Source organism: Penicillium oxalicum, chromosome VI, assembly GCF_001723175.1.
Source record: "Penicillium oxalicum strain HP7-1 chromosome VI, whole genome shotgun sequence".
In the NCBI taxonomy this organism is placed as follows: domain Eukaryota; kingdom Fungi; phylum Ascomycota; class Eurotiomycetes; order Eurotiales; family Aspergillaceae; genus Penicillium; species Penicillium oxalicum.
In genome coordinates, this window is record NC_064655.1 from 1,165,288 (window position 1) to 1,191,281 (window position 25,994).

The 25,994-nt window shown below is 51.4% G+C and overlaps 8 protein-coding genes and 1 non-coding gene across 9 annotated transcripts; 4 read left to right on the top strand and 5 right to left on the bottom strand.

Annotated features, from left to right (window-relative positions):
* Positions 1-1,633: 1,633 nt before the first annotated feature.
* On the bottom strand, positions 1,634-4,183 carry POX_f07705 (putative alpha-glucuronidase A; the record flags this gene model as incomplete). Its single annotated transcript, XM_050116500.1, has 1 exon — positions 1,634-4,183. One exon carries the CDS (start codon positions 4,181-4,183, stop codon positions 1,634-1,636), a length of 2,550 nt encoding a protein of 849 aa, XP_049966639.1.
* A 1,844-nt stretch (positions 4,184-6,027) lies between these two features.
* On the top strand, positions 6,028-7,638 carry POX_f07706 (uncharacterized protein; the record flags this gene model as incomplete). Its single annotated transcript, XM_050116501.1, has 3 exons — positions 6,028-6,500; positions 6,588-6,734; positions 6,816-7,638. The coding sequence occupies 3 exons, from the start codon at positions 6,028-6,030 to the stop codon at positions 7,636-7,638; spliced, it is 1,443 nt and encodes a 480-aa protein (XP_049966640.1).
* Positions 7,639-9,153: 1,515 nt separating this feature from the next.
* On the top strand, positions 9,154-11,704 carry POX_f07707 (uncharacterized protein; the record flags this gene model as incomplete). Its single annotated transcript, XM_050116502.1, has 8 exons — positions 9,154-10,104; positions 10,170-10,358; positions 10,412-10,593; positions 10,650-10,761; positions 10,810-10,870; positions 10,920-11,200; positions 11,262-11,362; positions 11,452-11,704. 8 exons carry the CDS (start codon positions 9,154-9,156, stop codon positions 11,702-11,704), a joined length of 2,130 nt encoding a protein of 709 aa, XP_049966641.1.
* Positions 11,705-12,757: 1,053 nt separating this feature from the next.
* POX_f07708 (ABC multidrug transporter atrF) lies at positions 12,758-17,410 on the bottom strand (the record flags this gene model as incomplete). Its single annotated transcript, XM_050116503.1, has 1 exon — positions 12,758-17,410. The coding sequence occupies one exon, from the start codon at positions 17,408-17,410 to the stop codon at positions 12,758-12,760; it is 4,653 nt and encodes a 1,550-aa protein (XP_049966642.1).
* A 379-nt stretch (positions 17,411-17,789) lies between these two features.
* Positions 17,790-18,080, bottom strand: POX_f07709 (uncharacterized protein; the record flags this gene model as incomplete). Its single annotated transcript, XM_050116504.1, has 1 exon — positions 17,790-18,080. One exon carries the CDS (start codon positions 18,078-18,080, stop codon positions 17,790-17,792), a length of 291 nt encoding a protein of 96 aa, XP_049966643.1.
* A 1,465-nt stretch (positions 18,081-19,545) lies between these two features.
* On the bottom strand, positions 19,546-19,737 carry POX_f07710 (uncharacterized protein; the record flags this gene model as incomplete). Its single annotated transcript, XM_050116505.1, has 1 exon — positions 19,546-19,737. One exon carries the CDS (start codon positions 19,735-19,737, stop codon positions 19,546-19,548), a length of 192 nt encoding a protein of 63 aa, XP_049966644.1.
* Positions 19,738-21,527: 1,790 nt separating this feature from the next.
* Positions 21,528-23,573, bottom strand: POX_f07711 (putative cardiolipin synthase (CMP-forming); the record flags this gene model as incomplete). The annotated part of the gene is made up of 5 exons (XM_050116506.1): positions 21,528-21,657; positions 21,980-22,244; positions 22,329-22,645; positions 22,710-22,779; positions 23,513-23,573. The coding sequence occupies 5 exons, from the start codon at positions 23,571-23,573 to the stop codon at positions 21,528-21,530; spliced, it is 843 nt and encodes a 280-aa protein (XP_049966645.1).
* POX_rRNA025 lies at positions 21,760-21,875 on the top strand. The gene has a single exon (XR_007588116.1). It is a non-coding gene; the product is annotated as a 5S ribosomal RNA (ribosomal RNA).
* Positions 23,574-24,031: 458 nt separating the features above from the next.
* Positions 24,032-25,828, top strand: POX_f07712 (uncharacterized protein; the record flags this gene model as incomplete). The annotated part of the gene is made up of 2 exons (XM_050116507.1): positions 24,032-25,087; positions 25,190-25,828. The coding sequence occupies 2 exons, from the start codon at positions 24,032-24,034 to the stop codon at positions 25,826-25,828; spliced, it is 1,695 nt and encodes a 564-aa protein (XP_049966646.1).
* Positions 25,829-25,994: the final 166 nt, after the last annotated feature.

The following is a 25,994-nucleotide window of genomic DNA, read 5'->3' on the forward strand; positions in this document are numbered from 1 at the left end:
AAAAGGGAATAGTCACACTGGTTCAAGCATGGCCAGCAGTTATTCTTCCTCCAATGGGACATTAGGTTCCTTTCGTTGAGTACCTACTCTGACACCAAAGCGCCGAGTCACTCTTTCCCATTCCGTTCGTTCACAACGGCGAGAGTTCAAAACCAAAACAAAGTTTGCATCGCAGCAGATCGGCTTTCCAGCATACCATGGAAAAGCATCCCGCAGAATGAGAAAAACTATGACCATCTATGTAGGAACGATCCTCATTCCCACCAATCGGCACCAGTGCTGAAATTGGAAAGATCAAAAGTATATCAACACATCGCTTAGCGGTCCCTCTCGAAACGAAACCTTTCTCGGTACTTTAACCGCCTCTCGCCACGCCCTTGACAAAGACCCTAAGCAGATGGGCAGCCGAGAAAGTCTATTCTCTCAACATGGTCTAGAGGGGGAGAGAAAGAAAGCCAAATGACCAGGCGATCATCATTACATCTCGAGATCTACGAGGTGCCTCTCGCCAAGTGTGAGACAACTTAGTTTGTGTAAGTGTTGGGTAGTGGGCACTCTGTTGAAGTACCTTCCGTATAGACTGTACGGACCTGCGTGTGACTGGGTCGTCATGAGCAGTGTTGACGGTTGAACTACCCTGTTGAGGTCACTTGGGCCTGGCCTCCTGTGAATATCCAACCGAAGGGCGGCATACGGATTGGCTTGAACGCCGTGGTGACTCGAACCCCGAGGACGAATCCCATGGGTGCAGAGATTCCAGATGAGCCCCTGCACCCTTTAGGCGCTGGAATGCTGAGTTAACCGGGATGGGCGGATGCCGATCAACCGCCTAAATGGGTATCTCGAGACAACCCTAGCGATTGACTCTTCTTTTTGGGGGGGGAAGTGTGGATGCCGTCTCCGTTGCTTGGCACTTTAGCGTGTGAGTGTCCAGGACACAAGTGAATAATAATAATGATCATGAGAAGATATTTACAGCCACACGCCCTGTTTAATATGATCTGGAAGGATCCACCTCCCAGTTGCCCTCTCACGGGACCACAAGGGACCAGGGATTGGCGTCAGAAGGTTAATCGATTAAACTGCCCCCGTGGACGCGGGAGTGAGACTTGGCTGGGTGATGTCAAAGTATAATTTTGATCATCTGTCATTGGACTTTCGATCATGGCTCATGGCTGGGACTATCACCTGCCATGATTGATCATACAGGAGCGGTAGTGGATGAAGAGGAGTGTACCACTACTGTGCCTCGCTCAATGGAGTTTGTTGGTGGTGACGCACCGTACTGTGACGACTAAAATGCGCAGACACTGGGGGCTTGTACCGTACGATACACCAGCTCCTCCCCCCACTTCTTTCCCCGCAGACTCGGCCGCGTCGGAATGGCGCGTTGACTGGACTACGGAGTATCCTCGGGACAACCCAAGTTGGTCACTGACCGTTGTCCGGAACAAACATTCTGCACTCGATCATCGTCATCATCATATTGCTCTATTCCCAACCCTCATCATATATACAATATCTAACCCTGAGTCTATGCCATTCAGGGCGGGGGAAATATCAGCCCAACCCATGAAAAGAAAAGCGAAAGAAGGAAAAAAAAACACAACACAACACCAGAGCAGCATCGTGTCTAATCAATGATGCCATCCGGAAGGAATGAGACATAGTCGATAGGCGCCAGCTCCTCTCCATCCGGTGCGCCCACAATCGTCAAAACATCGCCACCTTCCACCCGCACGTCCTTGAAAGTGATGCGAGTGTTTGAATGTCCGTCGCGCAGATCGGAAAAGTCATGCAGCAGGTGCTGGCCCAAATCGCCCGCCCACTCACCCACGAGTCGCTTCTTTCCCTCGTCCGATCCACTGCCCAGGAAGAGTTGATACCGAGATGTGCCGCCCAGATGATCATAATAGTTCACCGCCACATTGTATGTTCCGGCCGGGAACGTGACAGGCCAAGTCGCGGTGCCGGAAGCGGTGTTGGACTCGGTGATGATGGCTTCTGCGCCGTAGGCGGCTTCAAACGGCCGCACGGGAACCACTTTGTACCCGCTCAAGTGCATGTCCTGGGCCTTGACGCGCCATTGATAGTTGCCGACGCGGTTGTGCTCATCAGGGATCCCACATTTGGCATGGTAAAAGGTGCAGACTGAGTCTCGCCAGACGAGCGCGTGGCCAGCCTGGTACGTCAGGTGGAAGAGGATGTGCTGGAAACGGTGCTCGTCGACGAGCCCGCGCAGTGCGGCCCAGCGGACAGGGAATGTCTGCGCATTCTGTGCACCTTCGTAGTGCGCGTCGTAGAAGTGCTGGATCACCGTCTTGCCGGATTTCAAGCGGTGGGTGTATGGTACGTGGTGGAACCAGAGCAGGAGCTCGTCCGGTGTGGTCTCCGGGTGCTCAAAGACCCGGGCCACCTCCGCCGGGTACTGCCCCGAGTACCCCGTGCCCGTGGCGACGGTACGATCCATGCCGATCGCATGGGCGTCGGCCCGTGTCCACTGACCCCAGCCGTTGCCGTCCATCGCGGCGGGACTGGGACCATAGTGGCAGGTCTTCACGATATCGCACAGGGTCTGAATTCCCAGGTTGCCCGAGTAGTTCTCGTAGGTAGGCCAGGACTCCATCGACAGCTGCGTGATCGTGTCGACCACGGTGGGGTTCAGCCCGAAAGTGAGACGTGCCCAGTCTTGCACGACGGCGGCCTCGTCGCTGGATGGGTCCCAGCAGTAGCGGCCGTATGCGTACAGGTTGGACATGGCCAGGTGGCTGCCCAGCCAGGTCGAGTCGTTGCCGACGTTGACCACGGCGGCGTATCCGCTGTATTTCCAGTTGAATCGCTCGCCAGACACGACATCTTTCACCAGGGACGGCTCTCCGTCGATGCGCAGGTCAAAGTCGAGGATGGTCCGCCACAGGGGGGCGAGATAGCAGAGATGACTTTGCTGGCCCATGTACTCCTGGGCGACCTGGAACTCAATGATGGTTCGGGTTCGGCGCAGGTGTGCCAGTAAAGGCGAGGGCGGCTCGCGGACCTGGAAGTCGATCGGGCCGTACTTGATTTGGACCAAGACGTTTTCATCAAAGACGTCGTCCAGGCCGTCGAAGAATTCCACCGCCGCGTTGGCGCGGTCGTTCTTCCAGTTGGACTCGTCGAGGTGGTGGTTGTAGACAAAGGCGCGGTACATCACAATCCCGTCGCCGTGAGGTTTCAAGGCCCGGGCAAATAGATTGGCTCCCTCGGCCAGGGTACGGCCGTAAGTCAATGGACCAGGCTGCCCCTCCGAGTTGGCCTTGATCAGATATCCCAGCATATCCGGCACATTCTGGTACAACTGCGTGGTGATATCGTTCCAAAAGGCCACCACGTCCGGGTCGAGCGGGTCCGAGGTTTTGAGTCCTCCCAGCTCGATGGGAGTATCAAAGTACAGCGCCACTCCAATTCTCACGCCCCAGGGTCGCATCGCATCCGCAATACGACCGAGACCCTTCAGATTGGACGGGTTCAACAGGTTGCAGTGAGAATTGACATTGTTCACGACAATTCCATTCAGCCGCACCGAGGCCATCAACCGCGCGTACTGCTCGACTCGGGTTAGATCGTCCAAGACGGCTCCGTCCTTGAAGAAGATGGAGGGACCAGCATAGCCTCGCTCGATTGAGCCATCCAGATTATCCCACTGGTTGATCCATCGAATCGGCGCGCTAGGGCTGCTGGCGTAGCTGGTGGGACAGGGCTGGTTCTGCGCCAGGCGCATGAGAAACTCCATGGCACCGTAGAGGGCACCTCGTTCATTTTGGCCCACGATCACCACCTGTGTCTTATCCCCCTTCTCACCCGAGACAGTCCCGAGCCAGAATCCATCGTCCTTGAGTGAAGAGACTTGGTCCTCGACGTTCTGGAGAGACGGGAAAGCCCCCCAAGGGAACGTTTCCCGGGGGGCGACCACGATCGCCGAGGGTGACAACGACTCCGAGGAATCAATTGTGTTTGTGAGGTTCGCGCTGAAATTGAGAATCTTCTTCAGGCCGTCCTGAAGCTCCTTTCCTGCGGTGTACACGGGACTGGACTGGGAGTCCGTCAATGCGACAATGTCTGTGTATTGCGGATATTGCTTGGCCGCATCCGCGGGGAGTGGAGCGTAACGCAACCAGGCCTCAAGGCCAGTTTCTCCAGTAGACATGATGTATCGGAGATTGACCAGGGAATGGTGATGGAGAAGGGAGGTTGCACGGAGGAGAGATGCAAAAGAAAAAAAAGAGAACTCTTCCTTTTGCTTTTCATGAAGCTCTGAAAGAGTCGATCGTCATTGTAGCCCCTCTATCTTTTCTGGCTAAATGTGGAAGTTTCTTTTTCTTTTTCTTTTTTTTTTCTTTTTGGGGGGTTTTTGCTTTCTTGGTATTTTTAGGGGGAGAATCTGGACGAAGATAGGGCATCCGGGTAAATCAAACCATGCAGGTGTCAACATGACAACGAATGTGCCCCCTCAGTCTAGCGCATCTTGTCCAGCTCACCAGTGACCAGACCGTTGAGTATGTATCGCATGTATCCGTTCCGTTCCAGACTTCCCCTCCCATTTGGAAGCTCCCCGCGTGTGTTTGGTCGATGGGCACACGGTGGGGTACTGCGGGGAAGACGGGGCCCACCCAGAGGCTCTCAGGCTACTGTAACGCGTATTGTATTCACGTGTAAGAACATGTGAGGGGAGAATGAAAAGAAGCAAAATGAGGGCCTGAGGATATTATGACAAACTCGACAGATTATCGTACGATCAGGACTTTGCCGAGAGGACCTCTGATACGAAACAAACCACTGAGTTCAACAATCAAGGTACCCAATGTCTCAGCGTCTGGTAAAAGGGACATGCAACTTTGGATAAACCGGCCGTTTTAGCCACGCGATGGTCGAGAGAGAAGAGAGAGAGAGGAATCAACCCTCAGACTTGACATACTCACCTCGTGGTAAGTACTCTAATTGATCATACGCCGACAACGGCAAATGATGCGGCGTCGGCGATTGGCAGACTCTCTTGTCTCGGAGAAGCGAAGGGAGAAAGAACCCAACAAAAGAATAATGCTTACAATACAGAGTTGTACCGACTGACGCGGGATTGGATCATGAAAGGTACACTAAGCTTGGATCGTGGCGTGGGTTGCGTGGTGGACTGGTGTGGGGTTTCACCTTCACCCGTTGACTTTGTGCCGCCAAGTCTCGTTGGCAACTTGGCTGGCAGAGTTAAGCAACGTAAGCAATGAGAGCAACTGTGGTACGGCGCGACGGATGTGTGAATTCAAGATCCAATACATGCAGGTGGCCAAGATTCAGCCACCGTCACCCAGAGGTACTCTCCAGAGGGGACCGTAAAGACTACATATATAGGTATAGATTAGGTGAAGTGCATCAAATCTGGCCTGTCGTGGTGGAATGTGGCAGTCGTAGGATGCAGACTAGACAAGGGGGAGACTACAGATTCTCCAGCGCTGCGACCAGGATGGAGGGCCCATGGAAACAGGCGTGGAAGAGGCAGAAAGCAGCAGTCAACTCCGCCGATCACGACCACCATGGAGACCTCACATGACCGTAACCTCCGCCAAAGAGTCCCTTCATCGGAGAAGAGACACCAAATTAGCCTAAACTCCTCCCCGGTTGATTCCAACCGTCGATAGAGGGCCAAGACTCCACTCCCGATGAGGAGTAGCGTACCTCGTCGTGGACACAACTAGCCGGTTGGAGAAATTGGAGATCCCATGAAGAAATAATGCCGTTGCGGCGGTGCCTTGCTGGGCGTTGACTCTATGAAATCATGCGGCGCGTGGATAAGATGGAGTCCGGGGTAATGGGGAATGGAGACCGGCTACATGTACAGACTTCGGAGAAAATTGTCACGCTCGAATCAGCTTGGCACAATGGAGCGAGTATAAAGGAACCCCCGCCGCGTGGCGACGGGGATTCGAAAAGAGTTTCATCTTCGTGGTTGAATCCGATTCTCCGTGGAAGTGTGCTGCTGCCATCACATCCCTGCTCATTATGAGGACTTCATCAACATACCAGGCGCTGGGCCTGCTCAGTCTCAGTGTGCCAAGCTTGGCTGGTGTCGCCGCCACGTCTGCTTCTTCGGCCAACGCGATTACGATCAAGACCGACTCCAAGTTGCAAAAGATTGACGGGTTCGGCTTTTCACAGGCCTTCACTCGGGCGGCTCAATTCCAAGAGGCGGATCCCCAGCTTGCCAAGGCTGCGCTCGATCTCTTCTTCAGCAAGAAGGACGGTGCGGGTTTCAGTATCATCCGCAACTGGATCCCTTCCTCGGCCAATTTCACAATTGAGCCCAATAGCCCCGGCTCGCCCTCCAACCCGCCTCAGTACCGCTGGGATGGCTGGGATGAGGGCCAGGTTTGGTTCACCAAGCAGGCCAGAAGCTATGGGGTCAAGACGATCTACGCCGACGCGTGGAGTGCGCCAGGCTTTATGAAGACCAGTGGAGATGAGGCTGTGCCCGGGTAAGTGATCTCTGGAGATTGACTGCGCGGATATCCTCCGAGGATTTCATCCATTGCTAACGAGTGCGCTTTTCGGCGGTCCTGTAGATTCCTCTGCGGTACTCCTGGCCATGAATGCACCTCCGGGGATTGGAGACAAGCCTATGCTGATTACCTCGTTCAATACGTGAAATACTACAAGAAGGAGGGCATCGACATCACCCACTTGGGATTCTTGAACGAGCCTGATTTCAAGTGAGTACACCACCAATAAAAGGGAGGCGAGGAAGAAGAAGACGAATCCATTTGCTGACGTTGCGTCTTCCCGTCCTTTAGGCCCTCGTACTCCAACATGCAGATCAGTGACGATGCCTCCGAGGCCATTGATTTCATCCCCATTCTCCGCAAGACTGTCGACCACGCCAAGTTGGATGTGAGCCTCACCTGCTGTGATGCTACCGGCTGGGAAAAGCAAACTCAGTACACCGAGGCCCTGGTCGCGGCCGGCATGGAGCGTGACCTCGATGTCATCACCTCCCACATGTACTCCAGCGACGCAACCTACCCTCTCGACACCAGCCTGCCCACCTGGCTCTCCGAGGCGGGTGTTGAGACCAGCGATGGTCGCTTCGTCCCCACCTGGTACAGTACCGGCAACGTCAACGAGGGTCTCGCCTGGGCCATCAAGATTGCCAAGGGCCTGGTTGATGCCAACCTGAGCGCTTACCTCTTCTGGGAGGGCTTCGAGATTGCCCAGCAGCAGTCTGCCAGCCACTTGATCGACACTACCGGCGCTGACAACAAGACCCTGCTGCCCTCCGGCATCTTCTACGCCTTCAGCATGTTCTCCCCGCTTCATTCGCCCCGATGCTCACCGTGTCGCCATCGAGGGCGCCGAGAAGCTGTCGGACGTGATCACCGCTGCGTTCCAGAACAAGGACAAGTCGGTCATTGTCGTCTTTACCAACACCGGTGCCGCCGACCAGACCACCGAGATTCTGGTGCCCCCTCACCAGGCCGGCAGCAGTGCCAAGGCCTGGTGACCGACAACACCCACAAGGTCGAAAAGACCCCCGTGGAGCAGACCCGGACCAACGACCACTCCAGCATCAAAGTGAACATTCCCGCCCACAGTGTGGTTACTGTCAAGTTTGCTTGATCAATTTCACTCAACCCATATCTGCTTGCTTTCAGACAGTGCCGAACTGCTTGATAAATGGGTGAGAATGGCATATTTTGGATGGGAGAAACAATGAAGGACTCGTCCTTGTGCACCGAGTCGGGTTCTGTCCACAACTTTTTGCTGCGATGCAGTCGTCTATCGAGGAACAGAAGCGAAAATCATCCCACTTTGTACATACTACCACCATAGACGCCCTTTCAGCTGATTCACATGCCTATGAATGACGAAAAACTGAGTTTATTTCTTTTCTTGAACGTGAGGTGTTGGACAATGAGAAGCTTCCAACCTAGTTGAAAGTACCTATTCTATCCATATTGCAGTCCCTGGAAATTTCCACGGGAAGATACCCGGTGATTGTGTGTATAGGCAAGAAACATGAGCAATTCAGGCAGGGGTGGAGGTACTTAACTCTCGTGACCTCCGGCTCTACCTATAATTTACTTCCATTCAAGGTAATGCTGGAAGATCTGTCAAACCGTCCGGAAATTTCGCCCTGGTAGAAGCTTTCGGTCAAAATGTGGACAGCACCCATGCTGTGCTAGAATTTTCCATTGCACAGTGAAAATTATGAAAGGAACCAGGGGTTTTCAATGAAACAACAAGTTGAGGCGATGCTTCTTCCTGATAGGTGAATACCGTGTGTTGGTTCGTACCTGAGGAATACCTTATAAAGGAGCGGAACCTTTACCCGCGTGGTTCTGGGATCTACGTACTCATTGGGGTCAGTTCCTTAGAAACCCAGGTATCGGACAGAGATTGGAAACTGATATGTTTTCTATCCATTCAGGCTGTATTCTCCCACTCAATTGCGATCGGGTCACATATGAGATTTTCATATTTGTATAAATATTCCCGGAGCTCCCCCCTTTCCCAAGGTTTATGTGACGTGGAATGTAGAGGCTGCTACGGTTCGATGGACTCCTTGGAACATTGAAGAGACGTCCACTCTGGAAGTTCTTCTGCAATTATTGCATCGTCAGCCACTGGGAACTCGTTTCTGAGCTATGCTGGATCGATGGCTTGTCGTTGTCCAATTGCAGGCGTCTTCGCTCGTCTCTTGACGCGCGATCTAGGCCTATGTCATCATCACGTGACGTACAATGCATGGACGCTCACATGTCCAGTCTCGCGACATTCACTGACAACGAGGCTATCCTGTGACTGTCCATCAAAAGAAGAGAATCGAATCAGAAAAGTCTGCGGACAGTGAAATTGTTCAGAATATTTTTTCAAACTATCAGCGATCTTGTCATATCAGCAAAGGGCATTTCTTTGATTTTCGTCCTGCTCTCGGGACCTTGCAGGGGCTTTGTTGTGGCGCACGCCTTCCCCATCCTCGTTTCTTGGCTTCGTCAACATAGCTTGAAGGAACCGATTCCCCAACTGAGGATTCGATCTTTTCTGATCTCCCATTCTTACTCAATACCTCAAAGATCCAGGGACACTTCTTGCCATAGCTTGCTTATTGCAAAGTCTTCGTCATTCTGTCAAATGGATGCCTCGGCCCTCGAGCAGCAGATGCTAGCTGCGGCTATTGCCGCATCACTCGAGGATTATCAGAAACGGAGCAGCACGGCTTCTTCTCACCAAGCATCATTCTCCAACAATGATATTGAGAACTCTCGAATTCTGCCCAAAGAAAAACCAGAAACTCAGTCCAGTAACATGAGCCCGCAGCGGACATACAAAGTATCCTCGCCGGCCAAAGGCAAGGTTGTGGACCTGACCAATGATTCAAGCTCCGACTCAGATGTGAAAGAGATTTTCCCCTACTCTCAGTCGATTGTGAATTCTGATGCCGAGGATGAGAGTTTCCAGGGAATCTCAGGTGATGCCAGCGACGAGGAGCTCAAACAAGCAATTGCCATGTCGCTGGAGACTTCTCAGCAAGCCACCGATCACCCGGCTCATCTCCAAATACGAGGTAGCTGCAATGACCCCAGCATACCTAGCACCGGAGTTTCCCACATACGAGGAATCTTCGGTGTCGACAGGAAGCAGATGGAGCAAGAGCGTCTTACCCGCCTCGCCAAACGCAAAGCCGGTGTCTCCCCTCCCCCATCTCAGCCGGCTTCAAAGACGGCTCGCATTACCGATCCAAGAGCTATTATTACACCAAGAGCTCCAGCTGCAGACTCGGGTGTGTCAGAACGGACCTTTGAGAACCAGACTAGAATCAGCTCTTTCAAAAAGCCCATCAGTCCTCCGCAGCCATCTCCACGCTCAGACATTCAATTCCCACAAGGGGTGGTCAAAAAGACATATGTCGCTTTCGTTCCTCGCTCGGATAATGACATTACCATCGAAGAAGTGATCCAAAAGAATGATTTGAATGTTGCTGTTCTGAGCTCCTTTCTGTGGGATATGGATTGGCTGTTCTCAAAGTTTGACGCAAAGAAGACCAAGTTTATCCTGATGATGGGAGCCAAGGAGGAGGAAACTGTAAGCATGACTATCGCGCTCCATTACCATATCGGGAACAGAAGCACAATCTTACGACTGCACAGCGCAAACAATATCGGGAAGAGACTGCCTCGATGTCCAATCTGGACCTATGTTTTCCGCCCATGGAACCGCAAGTCAATAATATGCACTCAAAATTGATGCTCTTCTACCATCCCAGTCATCTGAGGATTGCGGTTCCAACCGCAAATCTCACACGGACAGATTGGGGTGAGAATGGTTTGATGGAGAATGTGAGTGCTGCTCTGAAGCCATTATGCTTTCGACGGCTAACCGCTACTTCTAGACTATATTTTTGATCGATTTGCCCAGAATCAGAATAAGTGGACCAGGTAAAGGATCGGATACTGCATTCAGGGAAGAATTGATCTACTTTTTAAAGGCGTCTAAGCTGCGTGAAGACGCTATCAAGGCTCTCGATGAGTTTGACTTTACCGAGACTTCTCGTTATGCTTTTGTTCACACCATGTAGGTCAAAGCTGCAAACGTTGCGGGGGCGAGACATGGGCCTGACTTGACTCCAGAGGCGGATCCCGCATTGGCGAGGCTTGGACACGATCGGGATACTGTGGACTCGGCCGTGCTGTAACACACATGGGGTTGCAGACACCTGGACCTATCAATATAGCTTATGTGGTGAGTAGATCTTCGAATATAAACTTCCGCCTTGCTGACTTGCCGTAGACGTCTTCTGTTGGGTCTTTAAATGACGATTTCCTCCGAGCCATATACCTTGCTGCTAAAGGTAAGCGCACTATGCAAGCAAAATCGTGAAGTGTTACTGATGACGACAGGTGATGACGGAATGACGGACTACAAGCTTCGCTACACACGAGACTCAAGTACTCAAACAAACGATCCACAGCGCAAGGAGATGCTGCGTGCGAGTCAAGAATGGAAGGATCGGTTCAATGTGTACTTCCCCTCAGAGCAGACGGTTCGATTTGCGCACCAATACCCGGACCGAACGGCCGGCACCATTTGTTTCTCATCACGATGGTGGCTGGGTGCCAAATTTCCTCGAGGGGTATTGAAGGACTGCGAGAGCGAGCGCCGGGTTCTGATGCACAACAAGGTCAGTGTCTACCTGTCGATTTATGCCTCGACAACACTCCTAGGCTGACTTGGCTCTTTAGCTCATGTACGTGTGGCCTTCTGAGCCCTTCCAAATGCCTAACGGGAAAGAGTGTAAGGGCTGGGCGTACGTCGGAAGTGCGAATATGTCAGAAAGTGCCTGGTGAGTCTCGTCGTCTATTCCACGCTTCTTCATCCCTTTTCAAGCTCCGGTCTCGATCATCAGCCACTGACTGATCACAAATCAAAAAGGGGGAAACTTGTGAAAGATCGCTTTTCGGGCCAGCCTAAGTTGAACTGTCGCAATTGGGAGTGTGGAGTCATCGTACCAATCACGACTGTCGTGAATGAGACTCAGGGTGTCGGGGGTAAAACGGCTTCTTCATTGCAATCGCAGTCCCAACAACTCCCCGTCGAGCTCTTCCACGACACTGTGCCTGTCCCTTTGAAGATCCCTGGAGCCGATTTGACCGAGAGTCGCCCTCCATGGTTCTTCCAAGGTTAATCCGTATTTTCTCTTTTTATTTGGCAGAGATAGTCAGGCGGAGAGGCGAACGAAAAAAAAAAAAAGGAATCGTTGCCAATGGTGCTAATCGTGTTGTACCCCTTGGATCATTCCTACATGTATGCATGCAGATATCGTGCTGCAAAGCGACATTAATTGTGATAGAATGGAAGAAGATAGACTCCAGATAGGTATTAGATTTCATTTTTCTATGGCCGCAGTTGGGATGATTCCAATCTCGCATGATACTGCGCACGCTAGGTCTTGAAAATTTGATAAGCATTCCAGGCACTGAAAACTTATTGAAGCGTCTGTAAAGCATGTAAGTCTGGGGATCAGCCCTTGCCAAATTTATCATTGACTACTGGCTCCCGGACCATAGCCTAAATAATATCCAACCAAGTGGGAAGTGGGAATGGAACATGTCCAGGGATATCCAGGGTTTACGTCAAGGAAGACAGCGACGGCCTTTGCAGCATGGTACCTGCCTACCAAGTACATATGTTACTAACGAGATAGATAGGTATCTTCGGGCTGGACACGCGAGTAAAGTTTCAATAACCGAGCGTAGAGGTCCTTTGTGACTTGAAAGTTTAAGCCGAAGAGATAAGCCCACCTATCTTGCTGGTAATGGTAACTTGAAACAAGTTCAACCTAGAATACGGACGTACCAGATATTCTCTAGAAGTTCAAGGTGCAAGACTGAGATAGAAAAAAAAATAGTATGTACTTTTCAAGTCCCCCTTGGTGCTACAATGACAAGGGGGGGGGGGGGGGGGGGGAATCTATGTAAAAAATGCAATATTGGCAAATAAATGGTAAGCACAGGTGAGGGAGGAAACAAGAGAAATCAGATCACGCTCCATGTGTAAATGCGTTTCAATGCATCATCAACACATCAATTAACACCAGGGAAGAACCAAAGATGATCGAGAAATGGTCATCTGAGAAGAAAGAAATATATGTGGAATGGGAAGAAGGTAGGAACAGGGAATCTCTCAAAATGAACGGGGGGGCGGGGGGAACAACAAGAAACCGTCGCATGCGTCATGTTCACTGCGTTTCGCTCTTCTCCTTGCGCTTGAAGAGACCCTTGATCTTTTCAACCAGAGTTCCAGCCAAGCCAAAGATGTAGCCGAAGCCGAAGCTCCAGCCTCGAACACGGACAGTGTAGATGAAGAAGTACACCAGGATCCAGTTAATGATCACAAAGGCCAGGAAGATCCCGAAGCAGCGCCATTTGTCGTCGCGGTGCACGTTCAGGTTCTTCATGTACTCTGCACCGGTGGAGTAGGGGCAATACTGGCAGTCTTGCGTTGCGCCCGGGTCGACCAGGTAGCCGGATTTGGCGATGTTGCTGACAAAGTTGCCTGCGTACTGACCACAGGTCTGACCGGCGGGCGGGTTGAAGCGAGTCGTCTCCAACGCGGTACACTCGATCGTAACATCGGGAAGGACGACGGAGAGCACACCACGGAGCCACCAGGTGACGGGGTTGACGTAGTACATCCAGTACTTCCAGAAGACCGGGTAATCCGAGTAAGGGCGGACGATACCGTTGAACAAGTTGACCATGACGAAGAAGAAGGGCAGAACGTTGGAGATGACGGTGAAGGAAGGCGCGAAGGCGCAGATCCACTGTCCCCAGGAGGCCTGGAAGAGGAAGAACAGCATCGACATGAGGAAAACGTAACCGGCAGAAGACGAGTCGGTGGGCAGACCGACAGGGTAGTACCAGAGCAGCCAGTAGACAAGACCAGTGACGATGGCAGCGGGAATTTCACAGACGACGTTGGCAGTGGCAAAGGCGACCCAGCCGTAGATACGAGATGGATATTCACGAGCTTCCCAGAGAGCTCGATTGATGTAGAACTTGGGGACGACGGAGTTCATGATGATGGGCGGGATCAGGATGATCAAGAATACTGAGAACATCCGATCTTGCATTGATGCAACCGTACGGGGCAGCATGTAAAAGGTGAAACCATTGAAGATACCGATAATGACGCTGACGAAGAGCTTGCCATAGTAGTAGCTGGGATCGCGCCAGTATTGCAGGAACAATCGCTTGGTGAGAAGCTGTGCCTGGACGCGAGTAGGTGCCGCAAATTCGTATTGAGAAGTACCGGAATCCTCAATGGGAACTTTGCTTCGTTCAGTCTTGATTCGCTCGATCTCCTCCAGCATCGCCTTGTTCTCAGCAGAGTTCCGCCACTCCTCGTTCCAGTCAACCTGCTTGCCGTCACGTTGCGTGCCCTTGGCGGCAGTTTCGAGAATGAACTCTGCAACGTTCTTTGCAGGGGGGCAGACAAATCCGCGCTCGGCAAAGTACTTGGTCACAGCGGAGCCGTCCTCGCCAACAGGACCGAAGTAAAAGGTGTTACCGCCGGGGTTGAGAGCGAGAATCATGTCGAATTGCTGGATGAGCATGGAGGAAGGCTGGTGGATGGTGCAGACGATGGCCTGACCGGCCTGAGAGAGCTTCTTAAGGAAACGGACAATCGAGAACGCGGCTTGACTGTCCAAACCAGACGTCGGCTCGTCAAGGAACAGCAGGAGACTAGGCTTAGCGGCTAATTCCACGCCGATCGTAACACGTTTCTTCTGCTCCACATTCAAAGATCCAATGATGGCGTCCTGAATGTCTTCTAGCTCCAGCAGGTCGATGATGCGGTTGACGTAGTCGAGTTTCTCCTGGCGAGGAGTGTCCCGGTCTTGACGAAGAAGAGCAGAGAATTCAAAAGCTTCACGAATGGTCGAGGTGTTGTCATGGAGATCCATCTGCTCGCAGAAACCGGTACCACGCTGGAAGTCGGCACCAAGGGGGTGGCCATCCACAAGCATGTCGCCTTTGACGACACCCATCTTCTGACGCTGCGCAAGAGTGTTGAGAAGAGTGGTCTTTCCAGCACCAGAAGCGCCCATCAAGGCAATCATGATACCGGGTTTGGCGTAACCATTCACGTTGTTGAGCAGCTTACGAGTGCCATTGCCGTATGGGACAGTATATTCAACGTTGGACCAGGTGAAACAACGCTCGCTCGATGACAGGCGGTTGAAGTTGTTCTCATTGGGAGCTGAGGCGGCTTCACCACGGGCAAGAGCCGCGTTGTCGTTTGCATCGGAGACCTTCTCCTCGTCACTGTTGGGCGAGGTCTGCTTGGCGATTTGCTTCGAGCGCTTCGATTTCTTGAAGACCAGGGCACCGCCGCCACCGCCCACAAAGGAAAGGAACTCAGCTGCCCAAATCGTGACCAGGATATACAGGACAGTGAAGGCAATGACGACACCGAAGTTGCGCCAGAGATGAGACCGGGTGAATTGGAAGTTCGCCTGCAGATACTGACTGCCAGGAACCGTGGTTTCGCCCAAGGGGGAGCCGGTCAGCGCGCAGCCTTGATGGCCGGGAACGACGCCAGGACCCTGCGGAACTAATTGAGAAGGTGCACATTCCATGGTTCGATCAGCGAACTCATTGGTCAACACAGCTTCGTAACTGTACGAGATAGGGTTGACGTAGAAGAGCCATCCGAACCAGATGGAGTCGTGAACAAGAGTCGTTTTTGGAATCACATAGCCGACGAAGAGAACGAGAAGGTTCAGAGCAATACCAGCGAACCGCACAGCGTCGTCAATAGTCGGGGAGAGGGCAGCGAACATGCGGTACATCGAAGTAATGCAGAACGTGGTCGTATACACAAACAGGAAGTAAATGAAGAACTTCGATGCCGTCACATCCAAGCCTGTCATGAAGTACATGATGATAGAAAAGGGGACGACCATGGCGAGAATCGCAGGGAAATCAACCACCACACGGGCAATTGAGACTGCGGAGGGACGATAGAAAGCATAATCCTTGTGGCGAGCAACGATCGCTCGGCCGCTCACAGCGGGCATCAGCTCGGTCAATTGAAGCCAGCCGAGGAAGAGAATAGAGAAGAACAGAGCACCACCACGGGAGAAAGCACCGCTGGTATCCAGTGCTTCCCCATAGAACAGAGACGAGACGATGAGGGCGTTGGAAATGATGATGAAGAACTTCGTGTACAGAGAAGTCTTGTCACCCCACAGCAACCAAAATTCGCGCTTGACACAAGCAAGAACCTGTCGCACCAGGGAGACCGTGTAGGGAGACTTCTTGGACACAGTCTTACTCTTGGATTGAGCGACGGTCTTTTGGAAGGTGCGAGTGTCCTCCTGTTGCGTTTCATTGAGGCGCTTCTCGTACTTTGAAATGTCGTTGGTGATATATTGATAGGATTGGCTCTGTCTGAAGACTTGCTCCAATGCCTCTGCTGTCTTGGGCGTCGAGGCTTCGCGACCGGGTTGGAACTGGCGGGCATTAGGATCACAAAGCGAGGTCAAGAAGTCGGCAGTGGTGGATTGCGGGGGGCAGTGGAAGCCCAAGTCGATGAAGTACTGACGGGCCTCGTTGGCCGGGCCTTGGTACAGCATTCGACCCTCGTCGATCACCAGGACCTTGTCCATCAGCTCGTAGATGCTCTCTCCGGCCTGGTACAAGGTCACCAACGTGGTCCGCTTGCTCACGTCGGTCATGATCCGGAGAGATTTGGCATAGTCCAGCGCAGTGCTCGCGTCCAATCCACGGGTGGAGTTGTCCCAACACACGACCGTCGACTTGGTCGCCAATGTCTCGGCGATACTGACACGTTTCCGCTCACCACCCGAAACACCCCGGACGTACTCGTTTCCCACCAAGGTGTTCTTGGTGTGACTGATGCCGAACATCTTGAGGAGGGCATCGATGATGATCGGAATGCTCTCGCGGTCATGTTTGCGGGTCTTGTTGGCCAGGGAGAACTTGAGGGTCTGCCAGACCGTGAGGGTCGGGAAATGCTGGTCATCCTCCTGATTGTAGTTGACTTCACCACGGAAGTGCTTGTGTTGATCCTCAGCGGAAAGACCACCGTAGCTGACCTCACCCTCAACCCCGGCAAAGGCACTGCGATCGTTGGCAATGGCCTTCAAAAACGTGGAACACCCGGCGCCTGGACGACCCAGCACCAGCATCATCTCGCCCTCGCGGACGGCGCCACTGAAGTCATGGATCAGGTCCCGAATGGGCGGCTTCTTGCCGAATCGCAGTTGGGGCACGAATCGGCAAATGACGTTGTACAAGTCCGGGCCGAATGTCCCCACCACGGCGTGAGGCAGCGTCCGCACGAATGACGCGCCCGTCTCGACGCCTTTGACCGTCAAATTCTTGAAGACGACTCCCACTTTCTTGGCGGGTTCGCCGGCCGTCGTTCGCCGCTCCAAGTGTCCTCCCATCAAAAATTCACTGAGGTCGAAATCACTGCCCACCTCGGTCTCCGAATCAGCATCCAGGTCGTCAATGCCGGCTTCTTCATCCTTGCGGCTGGCTCGGGATTGCCGGCGGCGGGCGCTCTTGGCGGTCGTAGATCGGGTGCGATGCAGACTCAGCCGAGTCAATTCCCGGCGCATCTCCTCCAATTCTTCCCTCGCGCCGCGGCGAGATACGGGCTCGCCCGCATTGGTTTCACCCCAGCGGCCTTCGGCGCTCTCGGCAACGGATGCTGTAGAGGAACCGCTCGAGACGGATTCGGCTGGAGGAGCGGTGGCATGGTGAACGACTTCGGGTCCGCCGGCAGCAGTCAGAGGCGGGTTCGCCGCATTGAGTTCGCCCTTTTCAGGCGCCTGGGCGGCTTGATGGTTGGAGGCCATCTTGCCTGGGGACGAACGAGAGTCTTGTTGGTGAAGCTGGCGGTTGTACTCTCTCGATCACTAATGGGATTCAACAAGACGTTGGGCAAGAGAAAAGTGGCGTGCAAGGTTTCACCCGGGTATAATTAGAACTCCCCGCGAGGTGAAGAGGATAGTTTGTTCAAGAATCAAGGAAGTAGAGGAAAAGAAATAAGGATAAATTAGTGGGCCAGAGGAAGGTATATGAAGCCCAAGGGGAGAAAAAGGATCAGACACTACCCTAAAGTCCGAGCCACTATGGAGCTGATTCAAGTGCCAAAGACCTTTTGGGGCAATTCATGGACGGAGAAGAGGGGAATTAAAAAGAACAAGAGCAGATCTACGCTTCCGTGTCAGCGAGTTATCTCCAACAAATGGCCACCTTGGACAGCTCACTTGGCTGGTACAGCACGTTCCATTTTATCTCCGAAGGCTTGGATTTGTAAGTCAACGTCAACTGGGAGAGAGAGGGGCCATTCGGGTCATCAATCAGAGGCGTCAGCACGATGAAGGAATTCTCCACTTCCTTGAGGACCAGATCCACTGCTCGAAAAGACCAGAAGGACTGGTCGCGCCTGGTGGAGCTTGCATGATTCAGGATGGTTCGTGGGCCCTCAAAAGGAATCGGGAGATTGGAAACGGTCACACACATACGCGAGACAGATTTCTTATTGGAGTCCAAGTGCCATCGCCGATCGGCACGCTGCAGACTTTTTTTTCTTTTTTTTTCTTTTTTTTTTCCACTCGGAGTTAGATGGCGGCGTTTAGAGCCCGATTCTAAGGACCCATCAGCAGTCTGAACTCTACCACTTAGAGTGTGCGAGATTTGTAAGATTTTCTGCCAAGATCCTACCCAAGGTGTTTGATGATAATAGTCATGTCAATAATGATGAGTTCATGGGTTTCATAGCCGGCGTTTCAAGACACCCTAAGCGGAGACCGCTAGCGGGATTATTGATCTGGTGTGGGCGGGGCTAACCATGCCGCATCTGCAGCGTGGGAGTATGTGAGATGCACGAACCAAAAAGGTTGCCTCCCACATGCTCGAATCATAAAATCATCATGGATGGGGGCTCATTCTTCTTCTGGGAGTTTCGATTAGTGAACAGATGTTATTCTCGAAGTTCCAGCTGGGATTAACGGTGAAATCTGGCAAAAAAAAAACGTTGCGATCATGTGATAAGCCCGCCCGGGGCAGATTGACGGTGTTGTACTTTCACGAGTCATTAATGAGTCATTCTATAGATCAAGTCCACTATATATGTCCCAGCAATGAGTTCAATAGGGCCATGTTGAAGAGCTGCTGCCATTGAGGAGCTCTAGCCTAGCCATACATAGAGAACACAGACGGTTTAGTCATAAGCCACCCAGTAGAACAATTCATATTTCAGGCTCTCGGCGTCAGTAATTTCCTAGTGTGAGAACAGCGCCACCCGCTTCGGGACCCCGCTACACACCTTACTGCGCCTGAGCTGATTTCCAAGCTCGGCGACTTTCTGCGTGCAGAGATTGCAAATCCCCCTCGAGAGCTCTTGATCGGGGTCCAAACTTGGCAATGGAGTGTCTAGAATCCACAATCCCAGTAACTTGGGCATGACACTTGCCGCTATTTCTGCCGTGACTCCAAAATTTGGGCACCATGCAGTCGAAGGTCAGCAGGCTACATACAGACTTTATCATCGAATGCCTCTTCACGATGTTGGCGGTGTGCAGAATCATAACACTCATCATGCACCTACATCCCGGGACTGCTGCACCTTCGATCGTGTTCTCTGGGCTCAGATGCAGACCCACATCGCTTAGATAGCTTCTCACCTTTTTCTCGGGCGGGTACCACATTCCTGGAGTGCAGACTGCCAAACACATGAGCAAGTGTGATACCACATACGGGTGGAGATCTGCTATACAGGGTACATCACTGATTCTACAGACCCTACAGATCATAATTTGGATAGTAAAAGAAGAGTCACTCGCTGTCAATACCTGGAAGATTATCAATAACAGGATTGACATTGTTGCATTAGCCATCCCAGACGATGTTTGCCCCGTGGTCACCGTCCAACTCCCAACCCTCCCTTTCCTCCCTCCAGGCTTCTGGACGAACTCGCAGACGATCTTTAACAGGAGTGGTCCTGATTATTTAACCATGATAATCTTGGAACCTTGTCATAGGCCAGCCGAGCCGGCCTAGCCGGCAGATTGATAGACTGTTTCAGCATCCACTGCTCCATGCCGGCACTATCGGCGGGGCTTGACACCCCTGCATTGGTGCGATTGTGATTATTAATGCCACATGAATCATGTAGCATATAGCCGGCTGTACGACCAGATGGCTTCGGGGGCCGGGGGGGGAAACTTTGTGGCGGGTCGATCCGACATTTGAAAAGGCCTTTTACTGGATGTGAAAATTCTTTTTTGACTCGGAATTTATTTCGCAAAAAATTTCTACTGAACGGTCCAACAGAGCTTATATCCGCTGCCCATCGAGCAGATTTTATAACAACATGGAAAGGCTATGGGCGGACTACCTCGTAGTCGCTCTCTAGTCATGCGCGTCTTGCATAGGATATCACCTAGGTTGCAAATTTGCTGCCTATTTATGCGGGGTTGGGCACGAACAGGTAGGCATTTCTTCACGGGCAGCTGATGTCTTCTTTGAAGCGCATCACCCATCCCTCCCAATCTACCTAAACCCTTCAGTCAAGGAATACAACCGTAGGTCTGGTCCATGTTCCTTGTAGAGATCCACCTTTTTCAATTTGCTCTTATTTCCAGCAGACTTTCACTTGATTTTGCTGAAAACATGTTAGAAGTACGCAAATACATCTATTCACCTATTGCCCCATGCATCTACACTAAAGACAACTCCGTACAGAGTGACCTATGGAAAGATGACAGACAGACATGAAAATGATGTACTGTAGATTGGGAGGTCCCGCTACTAGGTACCTATCTAGCCTACTGATCTCCTTGGCCTATCCGATGCCACCCTGGCCAGAGTGGCAATCAACTCCTGCCGGGGTTTATCCACTCCCGTGGAAGGTGAGGGATCGAGAAGAAAAAAGCCAGAGAGTCAAACCTTATGCTCGCTGCGAGAACCTACCTTTCACACCAACAAGGTTACTGTGTAAAACACACATGATAGATCGAAAGTCAGTCACCAATACTACAGCACTCACTTCTGCTTCGCCTTATCCATTGGATACAGCCACCTACGGAACCGAAACCGGCGTTGAAATCCTGTTCTGCCTTCCTCGGTCGGCAGTGAACAAGCATCATGGCTGCGAGCCAGACGCTCCCTTCTGTTCCACCCACAGGCCATAGCGTGGACAGATCGGACAGTTCACGATGGACAAGATTTGGGAGGCGGCCCTGTCGGAATATGGCGGGCAGCAAAGTAGGTTGAATAGAGTTTGCCTCGAATTGTCAGTCAAATTCGATTATCATTGGCTAATATTAATACCCTTGTTCAGATGCTAGAATGACATCATCATGTAATGATGACTATTCGGTCCAGAGTTGAGCAGATTCGGATTACCAACGTACCGTGTCCTCTAATCCGGTGCGTGAGAGAGCAGGCTGATCACCCTCTGTGATTATTTCACGCATCGGAGCTGCTTTAGTAGTATGTAACACCGAACTCTCCCGCCGATAATTCCTCAAAAAGGGTTAAAAATTTGCCTCGAAGTCAAATGAGCACTAAACTCGGGTTTTGGAAAATGATCGAAGAGGAGGTACATACTTTGGGGAATTACATCAACTTTGATTAAATGGCCTAATAATCAATATTTAGAATGACCCAAAAATCTAGAACATGGGCTTCTCCACCCCAATCTGAGTCAATGGCTTTTTTTACCATCAACACCGAGCCTCGATGATCCCATGTGCCCCTCTTCTTCGGGAGCGCACCTCGATTGAATTCCTCGTCACGGTCAATCACTTCGCATGTGCTCTAGGTGAAACCTACGATCATGAAAGGCAGAAGGGATTGGAGCAAGCAAGAGATACTATGCTAAGGTGCATTGGTCGCTAATGTACTACTAAAGACTGGAGGGGAATCAGCGCCCGTCAAGCGCTTTCACGCAAAAGCAGTTCCTTCCTAAGGCTTGCGCTTGGCTTCAGCTTGTGCGATGCGCTTTTGAATTTCCTCCTTGGTCAAAATCTTGACAGCATTGTTCGAGAACACGTAGCTGAGACCCGACCACACGGTGGTGGCCGCAACCAAATATCTGGGGGAGTCATCAAGTTAGCAGACCTCTCCAAATAATCAGGGTTGAAAACTGCCTTCCTTAGAGGAGAGGGGGAAGGAAGACGACAGTAAAACCCAAAAACATACAACAGCCAGGATTCGCATGTGGTCACCCACCATACTACTAACTGGCCGGCGTGTGGCTTAAGTACGGCTGAGCGGACGGGAAGCCCTGTTCTCCACACCCTATGGTCGTATGTGCTTGACAAGACCCGTTGTGGGACTATAGTCCGCCAAAATCATACCACATATCGTGCACCGGGAAAATCCAAGAGTCAAGGGTGACAGAGGGGTTGACTTACTGGAATCCAGTCATGGTCTCACTGAGGTGCCAGGCATTGATCACGGCCTCTGGCACCACGGGCAGAGCGATAGCACTTCCAACAAGGACCAATTGCAGGGCTGTATTGATTTTTGAAATCTCGGTCGGCTTCACTTCGGCAGAAGGAAGAGAAAAGTCCCAATAACGAGCCATGGTCTTCGGTGGTGGAAGAGAGATCCATCGATAGTAGATTGCAGAGAGAGCAAGACCAACATCACGACCCAGGATGATGACAGCGAGCCACACTTGTTACATCAATGGTCAGAATGTTACTTTTGGGACGCGTCGAATCGGTGTGGGTGGTTCAACCTGAAACGGTCAAAACTTACCAGGGAGGGAGCCGTTCACTGCCAGACAAGCTACTCCGATCGTCATCAGCAGCTTGTCGGCCATAGGATCGATGATAGTCCCTACGACCGTCTGCAGGTGATACTTGCGCGCAATCCACCCGTCAACAAGGTCAGTAATGCCGGCATAAGCGAAGAGGGAAAGAGCTGCTGCATGGTAGTCATGCACAAGTAAGTATCCAACCACCGGTGCTGCGATCAACCGAGAGAAAGTCAAGATATTAGGAATAGTATAGATGTTCTCATGGCTTTTGACAGCGGGTAGCTTTGACAAGATGCGTTGCGTGGCGGTTTTGGATCTTTGATTTGGTCAGACAAGACTGCTCTTTCAGTACTTGCAAGATCAGCGGTTTATGAACGTACTCTCCTTCTGCAACCTGGCTCTTAGAATCACCACGGTCTTGAGAGGAGGACCACCTCTTTGGTGTGACCACTGATAAGGTTGAGCCCAATTTCAAACATCGAGGAGTTCTGAGGCTCCTGTGGGACCATTTAGTCAATATAGTCTCCTGTCAAAAAGACAAGGGTGGAGCTCACTGGACTGGAAACTGGCCTCGAGAAGATTGTAAGGCAGACAAAGACAGAGGCCGGCAATGAAGCGATTGCTGATAGGAAAAAGGATTGAATGACACGGAGCCAGTAAGTCGTGAGCCGCCCCGGAGTAGACATAGATTTTGGCTGGTCCGGCAAGCGGGCGCCGAAAGCCGAGGAACTCCTGCAGGAATCATGGCAATAAGAAAAGAAAAAAAATGGAGAAAAATGGCCCGGATTGTCCAGAATAAGAGAAAGAATGGAACAGGAGCACAACCTAAAGCGGTAATGCAAATGAATGGTGAGTTCAAAGAAGAGTTGTGCCAGATAGTCGTTTCAATCGCTTGACCCAGAGAGGCGGGCAATGGACAACATACAATGAATGCCTGTGCAGAAATTCTGTGAGCCGACTTTATTTGTTTTTCGTGCAAACAATGAGCGACAAATAGCACGATAATTTGCAGGCACGCTATACGTAGAACAGAATACACCAAACAATCCGCGTGTGGATGCTGTCAGTCGAGATTCAGAACAATTGCTCAAATGCCAAGCCCCAGTTCCTAGAAGAAACACACGATTTCAGCTCTCCGTCATTGATGGTCTCCTGAGGATGTTTTGAACAAAAGGAGCCTTACCCCAGACAGACAGACCTGATGATGCGGCAAGTTGGTAGATCCTCGGCGGAGACGACTGCATGATGCGGTCGGAGAATGACTTATTCCGCTTCCCGAATCTGGACATGCATGTATGCAGTCCCATCGATTTATATCCATACTTGGCTTATTTCAGTTATCCCTATGAAATCTATCGAATTATGGTACATTCTTGGGACGATACATTTAGACTTCTCCTAATCAGTGGCGATCGAGAATGGGTCATGAAACACCCCCCTGGTCATTCCCACCACTCACAATCACCTACTCACCTGACAGTACTTCACACATGACATTCCACCTGATAGGATACATCATAATTCAGAAGTCAAGGAAGAGAGCTAGAATAAAAAAAATTTTAAGTGATCGCTGCTTCACAAAAGATTTCATTAAGGTCATTTGTAAATGTGAAGTTGTGGACTCTGGTCTTGTCCACATCGTTGCTCGGAAGAAGATGCAGATCGAGAAGAAACGACAATCAAATCTCAAAGAGGGACCACGATGATGTTGTCCAACAAGCATGCCGACTCATTTACGACAAAAAGCACCCAATCAGTCCATGGCAAGCAGTCTAATACCAAGAGACCACGCATCGGACTGTCCTCGCCGGGGTTATCAGACACCGAATCGAACACATCTTCGTTCAAGAGTCCTCACAAGAAACAGAAGAAGATCTCGGAAGTAGATCCAAATATCTCAAATCCTCGATTACTAGTGAATAGAGCATGCATCTACGAGCGAACACTACCCGGTGATGCCTATATCACCGCTCATGTTGCCCGGCTTCAACACGGCTACTACGCCAGTGAGGCTGTGTCCGACCGAGACGCCGAGCATGTCGATTTTCTAGCGATCAGCTTCGTCTTTCACACCACACATACTCTTCAGCATCGATTCAAGTCCGCCACTATCAAGGCCTCTATTCGGAACCATCATGGGAAAGGATCACTGCGTCGAAATCGACACGGCTCTCCCCCGGTCAACCCACGCTTTCTGATGCATGCGCCACATCTCATTTTCGGCCATGTATCGCCAGAGACCATGGAATGGACATTCAGTCTGGCTGGCTCACTGGGAGTGTCAGAGACACCGGTGAGTGCAAGTATCATGCCGTCTCGCAGCACTACCGGCCGCTACCGACGATACGAAATGATGCGCATCCAGGGCTCTGCCCGTACTCTCAAAAGTGCACGTGGTCCACAGTACGATGTCGAAGCCGGGGAGATCGTTTGGTCTCTAGAGGAAAATAGTCTTCAAAGAGCTGGTTTACCTCGAGAGTTTACCTTTGTCATGCTTGTCCAGAAGCCCACGGCTTCAAGTGAGCTATCACTGAGTCTCGAGATCGAGCCCGTTATTCAAGCCATAGTGGGAAATTACCCAAATTGGCTCCTGGGGCTAAGTGCATACCAGCCATTGCCACGACGAGGTGTCGATTTCAATGAAGAGATTGGCCAGCGCTTTGATCCTGTAGATCCAACTCGTGGTTTCAATTTCGCGGCACTGGAAAGCTCATTTGATGATTATATCGCCATGCCGGGCCGCAAATACACGCGACAGGTAAGAGTGTCCTCGCGTCATCAAATTTTTCTCTGTCAAAAAAGATGAGGGGCAAGCGATATATTGGTTATTGAGCGAACCAACTGACATGAGATTTTCAAGATTGAATACCCAGACGAGACCTCTCTCGAATCCGACCAAGATACCAGCGACTGCGGCAACCACAGTTTCAACCACAACGACATGTGCACGCATTTTTCCGATCTCAATCGGTTGCAACAGCTCCATTACAACGGGATGGTTCTCCAGAATGCCATGCTTCAGTCACATGTGAATCAGCTCTACACTACACAGGCACAGCTCACACCACCAGTGCAGGAAGCCAATATGCTCGATATGCACAACGGCTCGCACAACACAACCATATCCATCATGACCAGTCGACCAAACTCGCAAATTCCTCTAAGAATACTTGATGTCAGTGAAAGAGGCGAGATGAGTCAATTTTCGGACCACGAGCTTACTAATTGTGACGAATTTGAACCATATATTCAAAGCTATGAGAACATTCGAGCGTCTATGCTGCGGACAGTTCACCCCGAGCTCCGATCAGACAAACTGAACACCCCATCCACCGCGAAGAGCGTGTTGCGCGGGGCGCGCACATTCAGAAGTCAGTCAATAGGCCGGGTGACGCATTTGGGCGATGAGCAGGTGGAACCATGGGGACCCGGGCTTGATAAGCATGATTCTGTTCGGCAGAGTGCCGATGGGAAAGGGAGTAGGAGAGAGCCAGTATAGTGTGAGCTTGTAGGATAACGAAATGAGATGTATCCTAAGTAAAAGGTTCATGTTAGCCTTCAGAGATATGTTCTATCACCGTTGGGGATAACTCGAGATGATTCAGGGAGGAGACATTTATGTGGTGGTTCGAAGAAAGACATGCAGCAATATCTCTAGGTCTCTG